General features: G+C 38.1%; 1 protein-coding gene across 1 annotated transcript in view; it reads left to right on the top strand.

The window, feature by feature from the left end:
- cep192 (centrosomal protein 192) overlaps nucleotides 1–14,528 on the top strand; it is a 123,847-nt gene that overhangs the window by 16,194 nt on the left and 93,125 nt on the right. Inside the window, exons 7-8 of the mRNA XM_056476095.1 lie at nucleotides 10,940–11,651; nucleotides 11,740–11,888. Of these exons, the coding sequence (XP_056332070.1) occupies nucleotides 10,940–11,651; nucleotides 11,740–11,888 (861 nt within the window). The remainder of the gene's footprint in view (nucleotides 1–10,939; nucleotides 11,652–11,739; nucleotides 11,889–14,528) is intronic.

A 14,528-nucleotide genomic window follows, 5' to 3' on the forward strand; every position in this document is an offset into this window, starting at 1 on the left:
AATTATATATTGTGGTAATTATCGCCCAGCCCTAACTGCTTGATGTGAATGAGATGAACTGAGCTAATGATAATTTAAACCTGCTGTGTTCTCATGGATGGTGTCTGATATTGCACAGATGATATTTGTATAATGCCATTACGCTTAATATGTGTAGCTGTGACAAACACTGGTACCTGAAAACTATCCCACAGGCACAGACTTAAAGCCACTGGAATCTTTTTATCCACTCTCTTAAAAAATGTAGATGTTGGATTAACTTTCATCACGCAAACACTTTCAGAAGCTGCATTAGTTTTAACTTTTGGTGGTTCCTAAAACAAGTGTCAATGTTCATTTTCATCTTCAGCCCTTTCCATTTTCATGGTAGAAGCTTCCTGTCATTTGAAGACAGAAGGCATTGACTGAGTGATTGACAGCTAATATTAATCAATCCATTCGCGTTTTTCTCCAATAGGCTACTTTTGGCAACTTTTTTTCTATGCAAGCATGCACTTAATGGATGTGAATGACTTGCATCTTTTTCAGCGCCTCAGATTTTTAAGATAACGTGCCTAGATAAAGATTTTTTACATTTACATGTAGTGTCACTCTTGTTCCAGTTCAGTGGGCCAATCAGAAGTTCTCGGAGGTGGGGGAGACGTTTTGTTTACTGTAGCAAGTTGTCATGGCAAACCATTCCTGAGCGCTGCATTTCACAATATACATTTTGCCTGAATATATCTGCACATGCGGTGAACATTTTGCAGTGTAAACAAGTTGCACAGCAGCAATTCTGTGCACTTACACAACTGCTCCGAAATATATTTTGAGGTTGCATAATTAAATTTCAGGCGCAAATGCGACCAAAATGGTCACAATTTCAAGCCCTGAAGTGTGATTTAAAATGGTTGCTGCTAGGGTTGTGCAATTAATTGAAATTCAATTTCAATTGTGGTTTCTATTGCTGCGTTCACACCAGACGCAGAACTCACGGATAAATTGCGCTATTCACACATAAATAGCAGCATGAACATTTGAGTTTACTTGCTTCATTCGCACGTCAAACCCCGCTTCATTTGCACGTCGAATCCACTTCAGAATAGACGTGGATTCGCGTGATGGACAGGGCTTCTGTCTGCCCGGTGACTCTAGCTTTGTTGCTAAATGGCTAACATAGATTTTATTAAGAAAATAACAGTGTTTATGTGCCTTATGAAGGTTGAAAAAACAGTGTCGATACGTTTAGGGCTGTGTCTGAGTCCACTACATCCTTTCAGAGGTGCATCCAGCTCTGTGAGCTCATAAACTCCTCCAGAAACTTAACCTGGATTATGGAGGCATTCAGCGGTGCTTCTGACTGAGCCGAGCTCAGTTTGATGGACTGTTGTCAGTGTGTGCAGACGGATTTTCCCCTGAGACACCAACAACAGGCGCTTCACAATCACGCCCCCACAAGAGCAAGCTCCTGATTGGTTAACGCGGCGCGAATGTCTGCTTAAGTTCAGATTTTTGAACTCGAGTGATTCGCACACTAAGCGCGTCAAACGCACAAAACTCTTGATTCGTGCCACGTCATTCACGCAACTTGCGTCATTCGCGTGTCGCGCCACAGGATGTCTATTCGCGCGTTTGCATTGACTTAAAGAGCCCATATTATGGGTTTTTGAAAATGCCCTTCCATGTAGTGTGTAACACAGCTCTAAGTGAAGTGAAATATCCAGCTAAGGCTTAAATCTGTAAGTGTACAGTGTTTAAAACTATTGATTCATCTATAAAAGAGTCGACTCATAGTGCTTCAAACGAGCCATCTTGATAACGAGTCATTAGGGGTTTCGTGATGACGCGGCTACGAAACACAAGTAGTTGCGCGCGCAAACCTGGGAGATTTGAAACCTGCGGCCCCGCCCACTAACTGAAAAAAAGTCACACACACACACACACACACACACCGAGACACCGGTCGAATGAAGTCATGCTGTGCAGATGGATATTATTGACAGTTCACCCAAAGATGAAACCTCAGCAATATAGCCCAGCCTTGAACAGTTCGAGTGCTTCTGGAAACTACATGCTTACAAAGAAGACTTCATCAGTTTGTTAAATGACGGATCAGTAAAGACTGTCAGAACATGGATCATGAATCAGTTTTTTCCTCCATTTCACAAGTGTAAGTACGTGCGATTAAAATTGTTGCCTCGTTTACTCTAGCTTGCAAATTATGTATTTAGTTGTGTTTTGTTACTTGTAACCACGTGTACTGTTTTAGGTTAACTCTTTATATTCTCGTATCGCGTGTAAGTCACGTTGAAAACGCGAATCGTGCCGCTTTGTTTACGGATCGTCAGCTTTTCCTACACGCATGCAACGGTCAAGTTTCAAAATAGTTCAACTCAGGTTCGAGGTGAGGTGTCTGTTCAGCTCAGGTTCGAGGTGAGGTGTCTTAATTGCACCCAGCAAGCTGAACTGGTGCTCTAGGCATGTGTGTCGTGTCCTCGGGGAGGAGTGTAATGTGTGTGTGTGTGTGTGTGTGTGTGTCTCCTCTAGCGCTCTAGGCAAAGGATGATCACGCCGCCCTCAACCCGATAGTGAAAACGAAAGGGACCCGTTAGTAAAGTGAGGACCGGGGGGTGTCGCGGTTGAAATTGAAGACCGGGGGGGGTGGGGGGGTGGATGGGTGTTCACTGATATAACCGACGCCGCCGCGCCCTCTCTATTCTGCCGCCCTAGGTCTCCTGTATGGACGCGCCGGCCCTGTGTGTGTGTGTGTGTGTGAAAAGAGCAGGTAGACTGTGACGGGCTAGGAGATCTCCTCGCCAGTTCTTGGACTTTTTGCTCAATAAAATAGTTAGTCGTCAGTATTTTCTAGTCCATCGTCTATATTTACATTCACCCACTGGCAGCCAAAATCCACTATGAAGCGTGTATGCACTGTGACTACTTTTATATTGTTGATTAGCAGCTGGGCATTTCACTCTGTCTCGCGCTGAAGCTTTGTCCGTGTCGACCAATCGCAGCAGGCTGTCATCGGTCCAATCAACGCAGATTAGCTTCGTGCTGAGGAGGGGTTTGGGAACAAATGAATCGCTGAACGATTCATATGGGAGTCACTGGAATAATTAGGTAAAACTAAATGTAGATTATAAGACCATGAAAGTGTTTTTTGACCTTGCATGCACTGACTGCAACAGACTGTTGTTGGAGACCCTTACAACCAAAATATGACCCTATTTCATATATAATATTGGGTCTTTAATATGTAAATCACTCGCGCTTGACGCTCCTTCTGCATCTGATGTGAACAAAGCATAACGATTATGAAAAAACATTATTCGACATAAAACAATTATTCCATCTTACACCACCCCCTGTCCAGTTGCACACATTTGTTGCTCTGCAAAGCTTAATTTCACGTGAAAATTACTAAAAGCATGTTCTGTAATGTAACTTATGCAGTACGGGATGCCGTCATTCATTGATGTACATTCGAATCATTAATTTTTTTAAAAGCGCAAAAGAGATCGCATGGTTTTGTGTGTAAAAGTGAAACCATAAATCAGAAAAGCACTGCTCTTAAAGTGACTGTGCGTAATATTCCTGCTGCTGACTGTTTTTATCATTAACAACAAAAGAACAAAATCACTTACTGCTCTTAACTGAGAGACTTTTATAGCTACAATTAAAGTTTTTTTTTTTTTTTTTACAGGGAAGAACTATGCTTAAAGCACTGTTTTATACTTTTATTCTATTGTAATTATTTCTCTTTCCTTATTTACAGGGAGGAAAATAACTAATATATACAGTTTAAGTCAGAATTGTTAGCAACCCTTTATACTTTTCCTTTAATTCATGTTTATCTGAAAGAAGATTTTTTCCAACCCATTTCTAAACAGAATAAATTTAATAACTCATTTCTAATAACTGATTTCTTTTATCTTTGCTATGATGACAGTACATAATGTTTTACTACATATTCTTCAAGATATAAGAATTCAGCTTAAAGTGCAATTTAAAGGCTTAATTCAGGTAATCAGGCAAGCCATTGTATTCACCTTATTCTCCGTGTATGAGCGGGCGCAGCCATTTCAATATTTTTGGCTCGACTTCCGGTCTTATTCACTTCCATTCATTTTTAGACATTAAAAACAGCTCATTATGCTGCTTGATGTTGCAAACTGATATTTTCTTATTATATTATTCTATTTTGTCTGTATAGTCATTCAAACACTTCTTTGTAGAGCAAGTAGTTTGACCATTTTCTGCTGCTTATTATTCCTAGCCATTTCTCCCATAGGTAACTGAATCAGAAGTTCTAAAACAATTGCAAAAACAAGCACACTTTCACATGGAAGAATAAGATCAATAACAGTATTTTCTTCTGCAGACAATCAAAAAATATATTGCGCTAGGGGGCTAATAATATTGATCTTAAAATAAGTTTAAAAATATTTAAACCTTTTGTTCTAGCCAAAATAAAACAAATAAGACTTTCTCCATAAAAAAATATAGGAAATACTGCGAGAAATTCCTTGCTCTGTTAAACATTTATTCATTCATTTTGTTTTCAGCTTAGTCCCTTTATTGATCTGGGGTTGCCACAGCGGAATGAACCGCCAACTTATCCAGCATGTGTTTTACGCAGCGGATGCCCTTCCAACCGCAACCCATCACTGGGAAACATTCACACACACAATCATACACTGGTAAATTTTAGCATACCCAATTCACCTGTACCGCATGTCTTTGGACTGTGGAGGAAACCGGAGCACCTGGAGGAAACCCACGCGAACACGGGGAGAACATGCAAACTCCACACAGATATGCCAACTGACCCAGCCGAGACTCGAACCAGCGACCTTCTTGCTGTATGGGGAATGTGCTACCCACTGTGCCACCGCGTTGCCCTTAAACATAATTTGGGAAATATTTATAAAAAAAATAAAGATTCACAGGAGGGCGAATAATTTTGACTTCACCTATATATATATATCATTTTGAATAACCGTGATTACAGTTAAGACCAAAATAATCATGATTGATTTTTCCCATAATCAAACAGCCCTAGTTGCTGCCTTGTTTTCTGTATTTAATTGCATTTTGTAATTTATGGCACTGTGTGGCTTGTACTGTATCTAGCTGGTTTATTTTTTATGGGGCTATTCAGATATTGCATCTAAGACCTTATGGAAAACGTGATGCGTGCCAATTCCTTTACCAATTTAATTGTGTTTTTGAGTTCGTGTTCTACTGGTGTTTGTTATAGCTATGGGCATCATCACTTGTAGGTGTGCCACAGTCAATTTTCAAAATAGTTCAGTGTTTGCCATTGTGTTGATTTAATACTAAATGTGTGGTGTTGCTATTACTTGAAGTTATGGGCATTAAGCTGTGGTGGGCATTTTTATCCATTTTGCACTAAACACAGTTAACCAATTGCAACAGACTGGGTCATCGGACCAATCACCACAGCTTATTGTCACACGAAGGAGGTGTTTATATAAAAAAAGCAATCACTAAACATCTTATTGCAGTCATTGTGATAATTAGTTAAAAATAAATGCAAATTATAAGACTATTGTGTATTTTTTGACCTTGCCACACATATCAGCCTGTTCTTGGAGATCCTAAAACAAAAATATGACCTTTTATAATGCATAATAGGGGCTCTTTAACTTTTTCTTCATACAAAAATGCACTAAAATGCATATTATTGTAACACGGTTAACCTATTGTAGACCTTGGAGGCCATCACTAAACATTTTTTTTTTCCATATGCAACTCTAGATATTGTTCAACTGTTTGGGGAAAAAACTTGCTGGTTGAATAAAAGTATTCAGCCAGCGGTATGAATAATTTCGGGCTTGACTGTATATGTTTTTCTGGTCAAGTGCCGTGTTATGAAATACCCTTTTTATGGAGATGGTCTGGACCTGTTTTACGTTGTAATGAGTGGTGCGTAAATGGAGATAAAAGTTCCAAGCACAGCTTGATTAAAGAAGAGGTGGTCATACACATCGACATCAGGAGCAAAAAGGGGCAATCCACACAAGTAATCCAATAAACGGGCATAGGTCAGGGCAGGAAACAAACAATCAGAAATCCAACAGAATACAGTACAAAACGCGACAGGCAGGAACAAGGAAACACTAGGAAACACTCTACAGGTAGTGTAAATGATCTGGCGCTACGTGTGCGTTTAATTAAAGTTCATGAACATCAGGTGTGAGGGGCTAAGAATTATGGGATGTTTGTCCAGGTCAGCGGCAGATGTGAGGTGTCGAGTGCCCTCTAGTGTGTCTGGTGGGCACTCAACTTGCTGACCTTGAGATTTGCAAAACACAACCTTGTGCACACAGCTACTCATTTAGAGAAAACTTCAAATTAATTCAAAGTGTTCTATATGAGTGACTGTGTGCATAAGGTTAGTGGTTTGCACAAAACATGTCCAGACCATCTGCATAAAAAACTTTTCCACGATAAAAAACCCTTCTGAAAAAAACGAAAATGACACCTTTTTGATATTTCAAAATTGATTTAACCTCATGTACTATTCTATTTTAAAAATACACATTTCATTTTAAAAATGAATCTCTTTTCCATCTCTTACTCGGGGTGACCTGGCCTGCGAGGCGTGATGGGGGTATGTAGCAAGTGGGGCAGGGCTGAGAGCAGTGAGGGCATGTGAGGCTGTTACATGCCACCTGTCTCGTGGATTGCCTCTGGATGTTAAAAGGAGGAAAGACAGCAGTGGAAGACGAAAGAAGACCAGGGGCCTCATGTACGAAGACTTGCGTTGAAATTATCCTAAAACATTGCGTACGCACAAAGCTGTAAATGTGCATACGCAGTAAAAAATTCTATGTATGAAACACTGCGTACGTGAAATCCCACGCATATTCTCTTTGTACATCCGAATTAACGTGAAACTGAGCACATATGCACGAGCGCAAAATCCCTCCCCGCCTCCCCCTAATAAATATGGAAATGACTCTACTTTGGCAAAACCAAATGAAAAAGCAATGGCAAAAGCAAGCAAAAAGAGTAACTTTAAACAGAATGTGTATTGGAGGTGCTCCTTTTGGTGGTAGACCGGAGATAAACTGTGTTATTTGCAAGTTTGTCCTCAGAATTAATAACAAAAGAAAAAAATAGAGTGGGAGAGTACAGCTGACGCGGTTAACGCAGTGGGGTCTGAACATCGCACTGTGAGGAAATTAAAAAAGAAATAGTGCGATGTAAAGGTGTAAAATTTTGTAATGTCCCATTTGATTGACAGAGATAAAATAACTAAAGAGAGCGAATATCAGCAGCGTGAGTGGCGTAGCTCGTAAAGCGCATGGCAACATGTTTTGACACTATCAATTATGAACTCGGTTCGAATCCAGTGTCTGATGAACTCAATCATGTTTTTACCCCATTACATATCAGATTTTGCTTACTCTTCATCACGAGGAAGACAAGTAGGAATCATTAATAAGTGTGTGTATTGTGTTAAGCGCATTTGAGCATCACATATTATTTGCACATTTATTGAATGGTTGTAGTGTGCAATTTAACACAATTACCTCTAGGAGTCGTCAATGGAAATAAAACAAACACACAAGAAATGTACGTACGCCAGACATGAACTTGGCGTGGACCAACGCACATTCTCACGTTCATTTTATCGTTAGTAAATCCAAACGTGAGTGTGAAATCTGGCGTACGTAAAGTTTTTGTGCGTACGCAGCGTTGATGCATGAGGCCCCAGGGGTGTTTCACAATACCAAGTACTCAAAGTTTGGACTTGTGTCCTTGGAAGTTCAGACTTGCCAAGTTCACAGTTGGAAGAACGAACTCCCGAGGACACGAGGACATAAGTCGGATGGTACTTCAAATGGTACTTTAGAACATCACTTACCTCACCGTGGATTCATCAGTTTCACTGTACATTAGCAATAAAATCATTTAAATATATAAAGCACTGCCCTATAATTATTAATATATTAATGTTATGAATAAATATTTTGGATTTATGAAAATATAAACATAAATAACCATAAATGTGAAGTGAAATGTGTTATTATACACATACTTGTGTCTTTTTATTATCAGAGTTAATAAACTACAATGGACATTATACAAGTATAAAGTACAAGACGTGAAAAATCGGAAATAAAGATTAGTCAAAGAAGTGTTAGTCAATTTGGTAAACAAAGACAAACAGCGAACAACACCGTAACATATTTAAAGACAATTATAAAACATAACAAAATAACACTGCCAAAATAATACACCTGAGTAAAAATAATATATTTAAAAGACCAAAAATTGTCCGTTAGATATGCACAAGATGTATTAATTATGATGTTTTAACTACAATGGAGAGATGAGATCCAGAGGTACATCCGTGATCGACTGGCCGATGTAAAGCTGCTCCCGGCGGGGGATGTGATGACGAAGCTCCCGCTGACAGGCTGGGGGTCAGAGTCCGCATAAGCGGAGGCACATCGCCAAAGACGTGATATCTCTAAAAATAAATTGCCGATTTGAGTTTAAAACAACTACATTCTCACCTGAAAAACTCCTTAAAACTTTATTTTGTAACGCAACAAAGAAGTATTTTTAAAACCGTGCAGGTTTTCTCCTCCGCCATTAGCTTTCACTGGTTATGCTGCAATGCATTCTGGGATACCTGTGCTTTGTAAGTTCGCACAAGTCACCCCTCGATGCATCCTTGGCAAAAGGGGCAGAACAAGTACACATACGGGAATTTTATCTGTACTTGGCAAGATGTGAACTTTGAATTGGATCAGTACTTCGGCGACGGTTGATGCCGTTTCACGAGGACACAAGTACGCAAGGACAGACAAGAACGCATATTGAGAAACAGCCCAGGCCTGGACACTTTGTTTGGCTTCCAGTTTAGTGATCTCAATGACAAGGTGCTGTCTGTTTGTAAATGTTTATTATTAAAATTATTTAAAAGTTTGTCAGTTCTCCGCCTATCCCTTCCCGATTTGCCAGGGGGTCATCAAATTCATTAAACTTATCTTGTCATTTTTTTTTTTTTTAACGGAAACCAACTGGCAAATCCAGATTCCAACAATCTCAGATAAAAAAAAAAAAAACTCTCTGGTAAACAAACAAGCAAGCAAAAAAAGCCCTTAAACAAGTTTTTGTTGTGTCTTAGTTGGCCACAGCAAGGCAACTGCTTGCACCCACAACTGAGTTCTGCTCACATCGTGGGGAAACAGGAACAACACTTTTTGTGTGTCTCTGAACAATGACACTTTAACAGGTTTACAGAAGATTTAAAGGTTACCTATTTTAGCCCTTGGTAAAGATTTAATATCTTTTCTTTTGTGTCTTTTGTGTCTCCAGAATGTGTCTGTAAAGTTTCAGCTCAAAACACCCATCAGATTACTTGTTATACCTTTTAGAATGTTTAGATTTTCTGCTTTAAACACAGTAGCTGTTTTTGTGGCCTGTGCCTTTAATGCTGGTTCTTCCCGCCCACCATTCCCACCTGCCTGTCAAAGTGTGTCTCTGGGCCTACTCGCACTATGCTATCCGAACCGTGCCCAGGCCGGATTCCCGGATTGTTTGAGAAGTGTGAGTCCTCTGAATCAGGCTCAGGTACGGTTCACTTGGCCGGCCCTGGCCCGGTTTGAAGAGATGTGCCACAGCGCGGTTCACTTGGGCTTTGGTGCGGGATGCTTGTGTGTGAGTACAAAACGTGCCTAAGCCCGAAACTGAAAGCGATGCGTGACTTTTGAGGGACTGTTTGATATGCATTAATTAATCATTCTTACTGTTCAATGAATGCAAACTGTCGTAGATTATTAAAGGCGCAAACTCCTCACTGCACGACAGCTGCACCTTTAGCAAACTTCCTAATTCCTGCAGCACAACGACTTTATAATTGTTTATGAGCGTCAAGTGGCTGATCTGTTCGGCAAAATATTTGACTGCGTGTCACCGCATCCCAAACGACTAAAACAATATAACTAAAGTAATCTCCACTGTGCTGAGCGAAAGCGCTTACTGAACAGCGCATCATCGATGATGTAAGCGTGCCCAGGTCTGAATGTAATGTGAGTGCGAGCCGTCGGGAAGACTGGAGGGGGGACAAGCGTGCTTTGGCCCAGTTCAAGGCAACTGTACATAGTGTGAGTACGCCCTCTGCCTCAGATAAACAGACAGACATGAAGGAAGCAGATCTCAGGTAGCGTTTGTGTGAAATACTACAATAAGAACTTTTCCAATGATTATTTGATGTATTTGTTATGGAGTTAATTCAAGCCTTTCAGCAAAGTTACAAAGTTGCCGTTACAAAGTTCACGCTCACACACAGACACACACTCCCAGCGGACACACACACATAGCGTGCGTTTAACTTTGCATTGTTTTTACACTGCAAATGTGACAGGATGCACGTTAATACCCACTGCTGTATGGAGATCTGTTGTGTTAATGTACAAAATAAACCTGATTTGACGTCCACAAACTGGGATTGAAGTGTCTTCTTTCATAATTGTACTGACATGCGACTCTGGTGATAAAGTAAAGCTGAAGTAAAAGCAAACATGCACAGTTTTAAAAACGTTTTAAACTTGTAAAACTCATTCTTGCTCATAATCTTGATGCTTAATGATCATAGAGAGCTGAACAAATCTTTTGAACCAGGTTGCTTAGTGCAGAATGTGCACGGCCTGTCTTGATATGATTATAGGGTTCTTAGGGTTCAAGACGCTTAAAGAATTCGTGTGGAATCTCAGGAACTTCTGAGCAAGTCATTATTAAAAAGATTTACAAATTAGGCAATTTTATCAATTCAAATAAAAGAAGCCTTGTAGACTTTGCTAAAATGTTGGCAATTTTTATCATGTTGATTTAGAGACTGTAGAAATATGTTTATAATATTTGGTACATTGATTTAATTGCACCAATCTTTTTAATCTGTTTTTTTTTTTTTCAGAAAAATACCTCAATGTCACTTAGCACCACTATTATCAGTGCCAGCCCAACTCCACCAATGGAACCATTCAATAATGATATTGTTCTGAGATCTATGAAGAGTGCTGAACCCCTTTGCCATTCTGAAGTTGCAGGCCTCAACTTAAAAACCCCATTACTGGATGTACGCAGCAAAAGTGAAAGTGAACTCAATGAAAATGCATACAACGACAATCGTCAGTCAGAGCCTGGCTCGAATATGTATGCTCAAGGAGACTCTGGGTACTCTAGCAAGCTAAACAATCAGCATCTTCCTGGGACAGCAATAGAACAGACGCACCAAGCGTTGCCTCAAATCTTGGGGTGTGGGTCTTGTTTTAGCAAATCCGATGAATTGACACATGGGTCAGTCCAGGGCTACAACTCTCAGTGTGTCCTCACAAACCTTCCCAATTTCTTGACAGAGCATTCTCTCTTCAGTTCCCACCTGGCAAAGAGGTATCTGAGTGCAGAAGGACCTCTGCATGTTCCTTCCTGTCAGATTGCAGGGCCATCTGGATTGTACAGAGTATCAGCTTCTGGTTCTAAAACATCTATGGTACACATGCCCACAAGTCTTCAGTCTGGTTACATGAGTAATATTCAGCAATGTCCTGCTCAGTATGTAATCAGCAAGAACTATACACAGCCAAATGCTGAGTCATGGACCACAGGAGATCTTGCAGACCTTAGAAGTGAGTGAAAAATTGCAGTCTTTCAAAGTCATCAGGGTCATATGATGGAATTTGTCAAATGGAATATTTTGTTTCATCTGTACTTTAGCTCAAGTGCTGGTTCCAAGTGAACTGAAGTTTCACAGTTCTTGCTGTGTGGGAATTGCCTCTCATACATCCCTCAACATCTTCAACCCTTCTAAACGCTGGCAGCAAGTTTCTATCTCCACGACAAGCATATCTATTGATGGAGAAAAGGTAAGCAAATTAAAAGTATTCAAGCTCATTTAGACAGAAAGGTCCCTAAAACCTCTTATGCTAATTACACATAAGAACAAGCACTCATTTTCTAGATATGATCAGGATTTCTCTTAAAGAATTCACTATTTATACTCATTGGAATGTTTAAGATTAGCTTCAAAGTAAAACAACGTAAACCAAAGTAAACAACAATGATATGATTTGTCTTTTTAAATACAGCTTCCATATTTTCTAATCCATATAAACACCAAAGAATTGTTTTACATCTTGTAAAAATGACACAATAGGCCTCAAATGTTATAAATGTTAATAAAAAATAAATAAATACATTTTAGGTCAGTAATAAACACTGTTAGCTTTATGGATACATCCAATTTCATCCAGTTTTGTGACCTAATCTAAAGTGAAGACTATGCTTTTATTTATGCTTCATAAATTCATTATAAATGACAATTAAAGGCTGAGTTATATTCTAAATGGGGGGGGGGGGGGGGGGGAATGAAATAAATTACTTTATTAATTTCTATTCATTTAAAGATACACAAATGAAATTGTATCAAATTCAAAAAAAAGTGCAATTTAATGTAAATTAAAATTACTGTAGTTTAAACATCGCTAAATAACATTAAAATTTTGCATCATAATATATTGTTAAATTATTATATTGTTGTTGTTTTATCCAATTTTATTTAATTGTATTTGTTGCTAATTGTACTTAGACACTTCTGTTATTCGGCAATGTTTAAAGTTTACAGTAATTTTATTTTTTAGATAAGATTGCAAACATTTATTTTTCGTTTGTTACTAAGCCTTTAATTGTCATTTATAAGGCATATATAAAGCATAAATAGGCCTCACATTAGATTAGGTCAAAAAAACTGCATGAAGTTGAGTTAATAAAGCATTTAGTAACATATAAAAATAAATTATTAGTATATGCCTGAATAATAAGATAAAAATAAATGTTGATTTGAATAGTTTATTAAATTATTTACTTGCCCATTCTGAATGTTCAAAAAATAGCACCAACTCTTCTTAAATAACTAGTAATAGTGACATTTACTATATGCTGAATAATAAAATATATAAATGTTGATTTGAATACTTTATTAATTGTTTAATATTCTGAATGATTCTAAAAGCCACCAACTATTCTTAAATACAAATGATTTGTAAATAATGCAATACTGAATTTAATAATGAACAATTAATAATAAAGTATGAAAATGCAGTTATTAAGTACATTACACATGTGCTTTTAAGTCAAGAATAGAGCATTTGTATTTATAAACTGCTTACTAACACTTATTAATGTAGAGTTAATGATTAACAAATAATGAATGAACTATTTGCTAATGCTTAATAAATGTTTCATAGTGTATTCTGCTTTCTGCATTTGGTGAAAGCCGCTTTAATACACAAAATGAATACTGCTGGCAGGAGAGTGAAACAAGTATGCTAAACACTGCTGGGTTCTTATTTTCCTAATAACTTTTTAGTGACAGTAGGTAACATTACATTTGACTTATTTACAGTTTATAGATATGTTTATTTCATTTACAGTTATGCATTTAAAAAATGTCTATCCAATGGGACTTGAAAGATTTGAAAGGCATTGAAAGATTTTTTTCAGTTCAGTTTTTTTTTTTTTTACTTTTTACTTTTTATTGTCTTTTTCAATTAAATCTTAGTGATTCTATTCTTTTGACTTAAAACAGTAATGCAGTTGACTAATGCTTATCAAAAGTAATTTTTTTATGCTGGTGTTTATTTTTGCTTTTTCACTTTATATGCTTTAAATGCTAGTGAGCTGCTGTTCTCCCAAACCTTCTTTGAGGCTGGATCACGAATAGCAATCCATTCTTGAAGTGCACATAATGATCAAACAGGCCTTGAGCTTCTGCTTGAGTTTTTGGAGCTGTTTTCACAATAAAGGTGCAGTAGGTGATCTGCCAGAATGCTATCATTAGCACGATAGCTTGGAAAATATACAGCCCTCCTTTGCCGTTTAAAAAGCCATGCCTCCTTAAGTCATGGCTATAGACAACCTTGTATAACACTAGATCATGTCATTCACCAGTTAGGAACCTGTATGGAGACACACACTTTGTCCAGTTTAGTTGTTGACAGGCCAGCGGATGTAGGAATTATTTTTCCCCAAAATTTGCATTGGGGTAAATTAGGTTTTATATTTGCACATTCAAGCTTTCTCCTCATATATTCAGCCAATGACTATAAAATTCCACATTGTTCACAGTCGATTAAATAGTGCTAATGTTGTTTTGAAGTCATTTCTACACGCTATTTCATTTTTATTCTAAGTAACATTAGTGTGAGAGTGTGCCACAGGTTGTCACTTTTCAAAAATGAATGTACGAATATAAATCAAACCTCACCTCAGTAAGGCTGGTTAGGCGGAAGAACACTATTTACTTATATTTTGTTTATCAACTAAATAAAAATTTGATCAGAACAAAGGAGTGCTAAAAACAGAAATACCCAGTCATCTTTTTATATTACACTTAAGTTACCAAAACAACGAGTGAATTTTCATTTTCAATTGTGTATGCTGATTCTCATGTACATCACTTGTTTTCATCTTATTTTACACTTAAACAACTAAATGAATGCTTAGGT

Source organism: Danio aesculapii, chromosome 16 (assembly GCF_903798145.1).
Source record: "Danio aesculapii chromosome 16, fDanAes4.1, whole genome shotgun sequence".
Taxonomy (NCBI): Eukaryota; Metazoa; Chordata; class Actinopteri; order Cypriniformes; family Danionidae; genus Danio; species Danio aesculapii.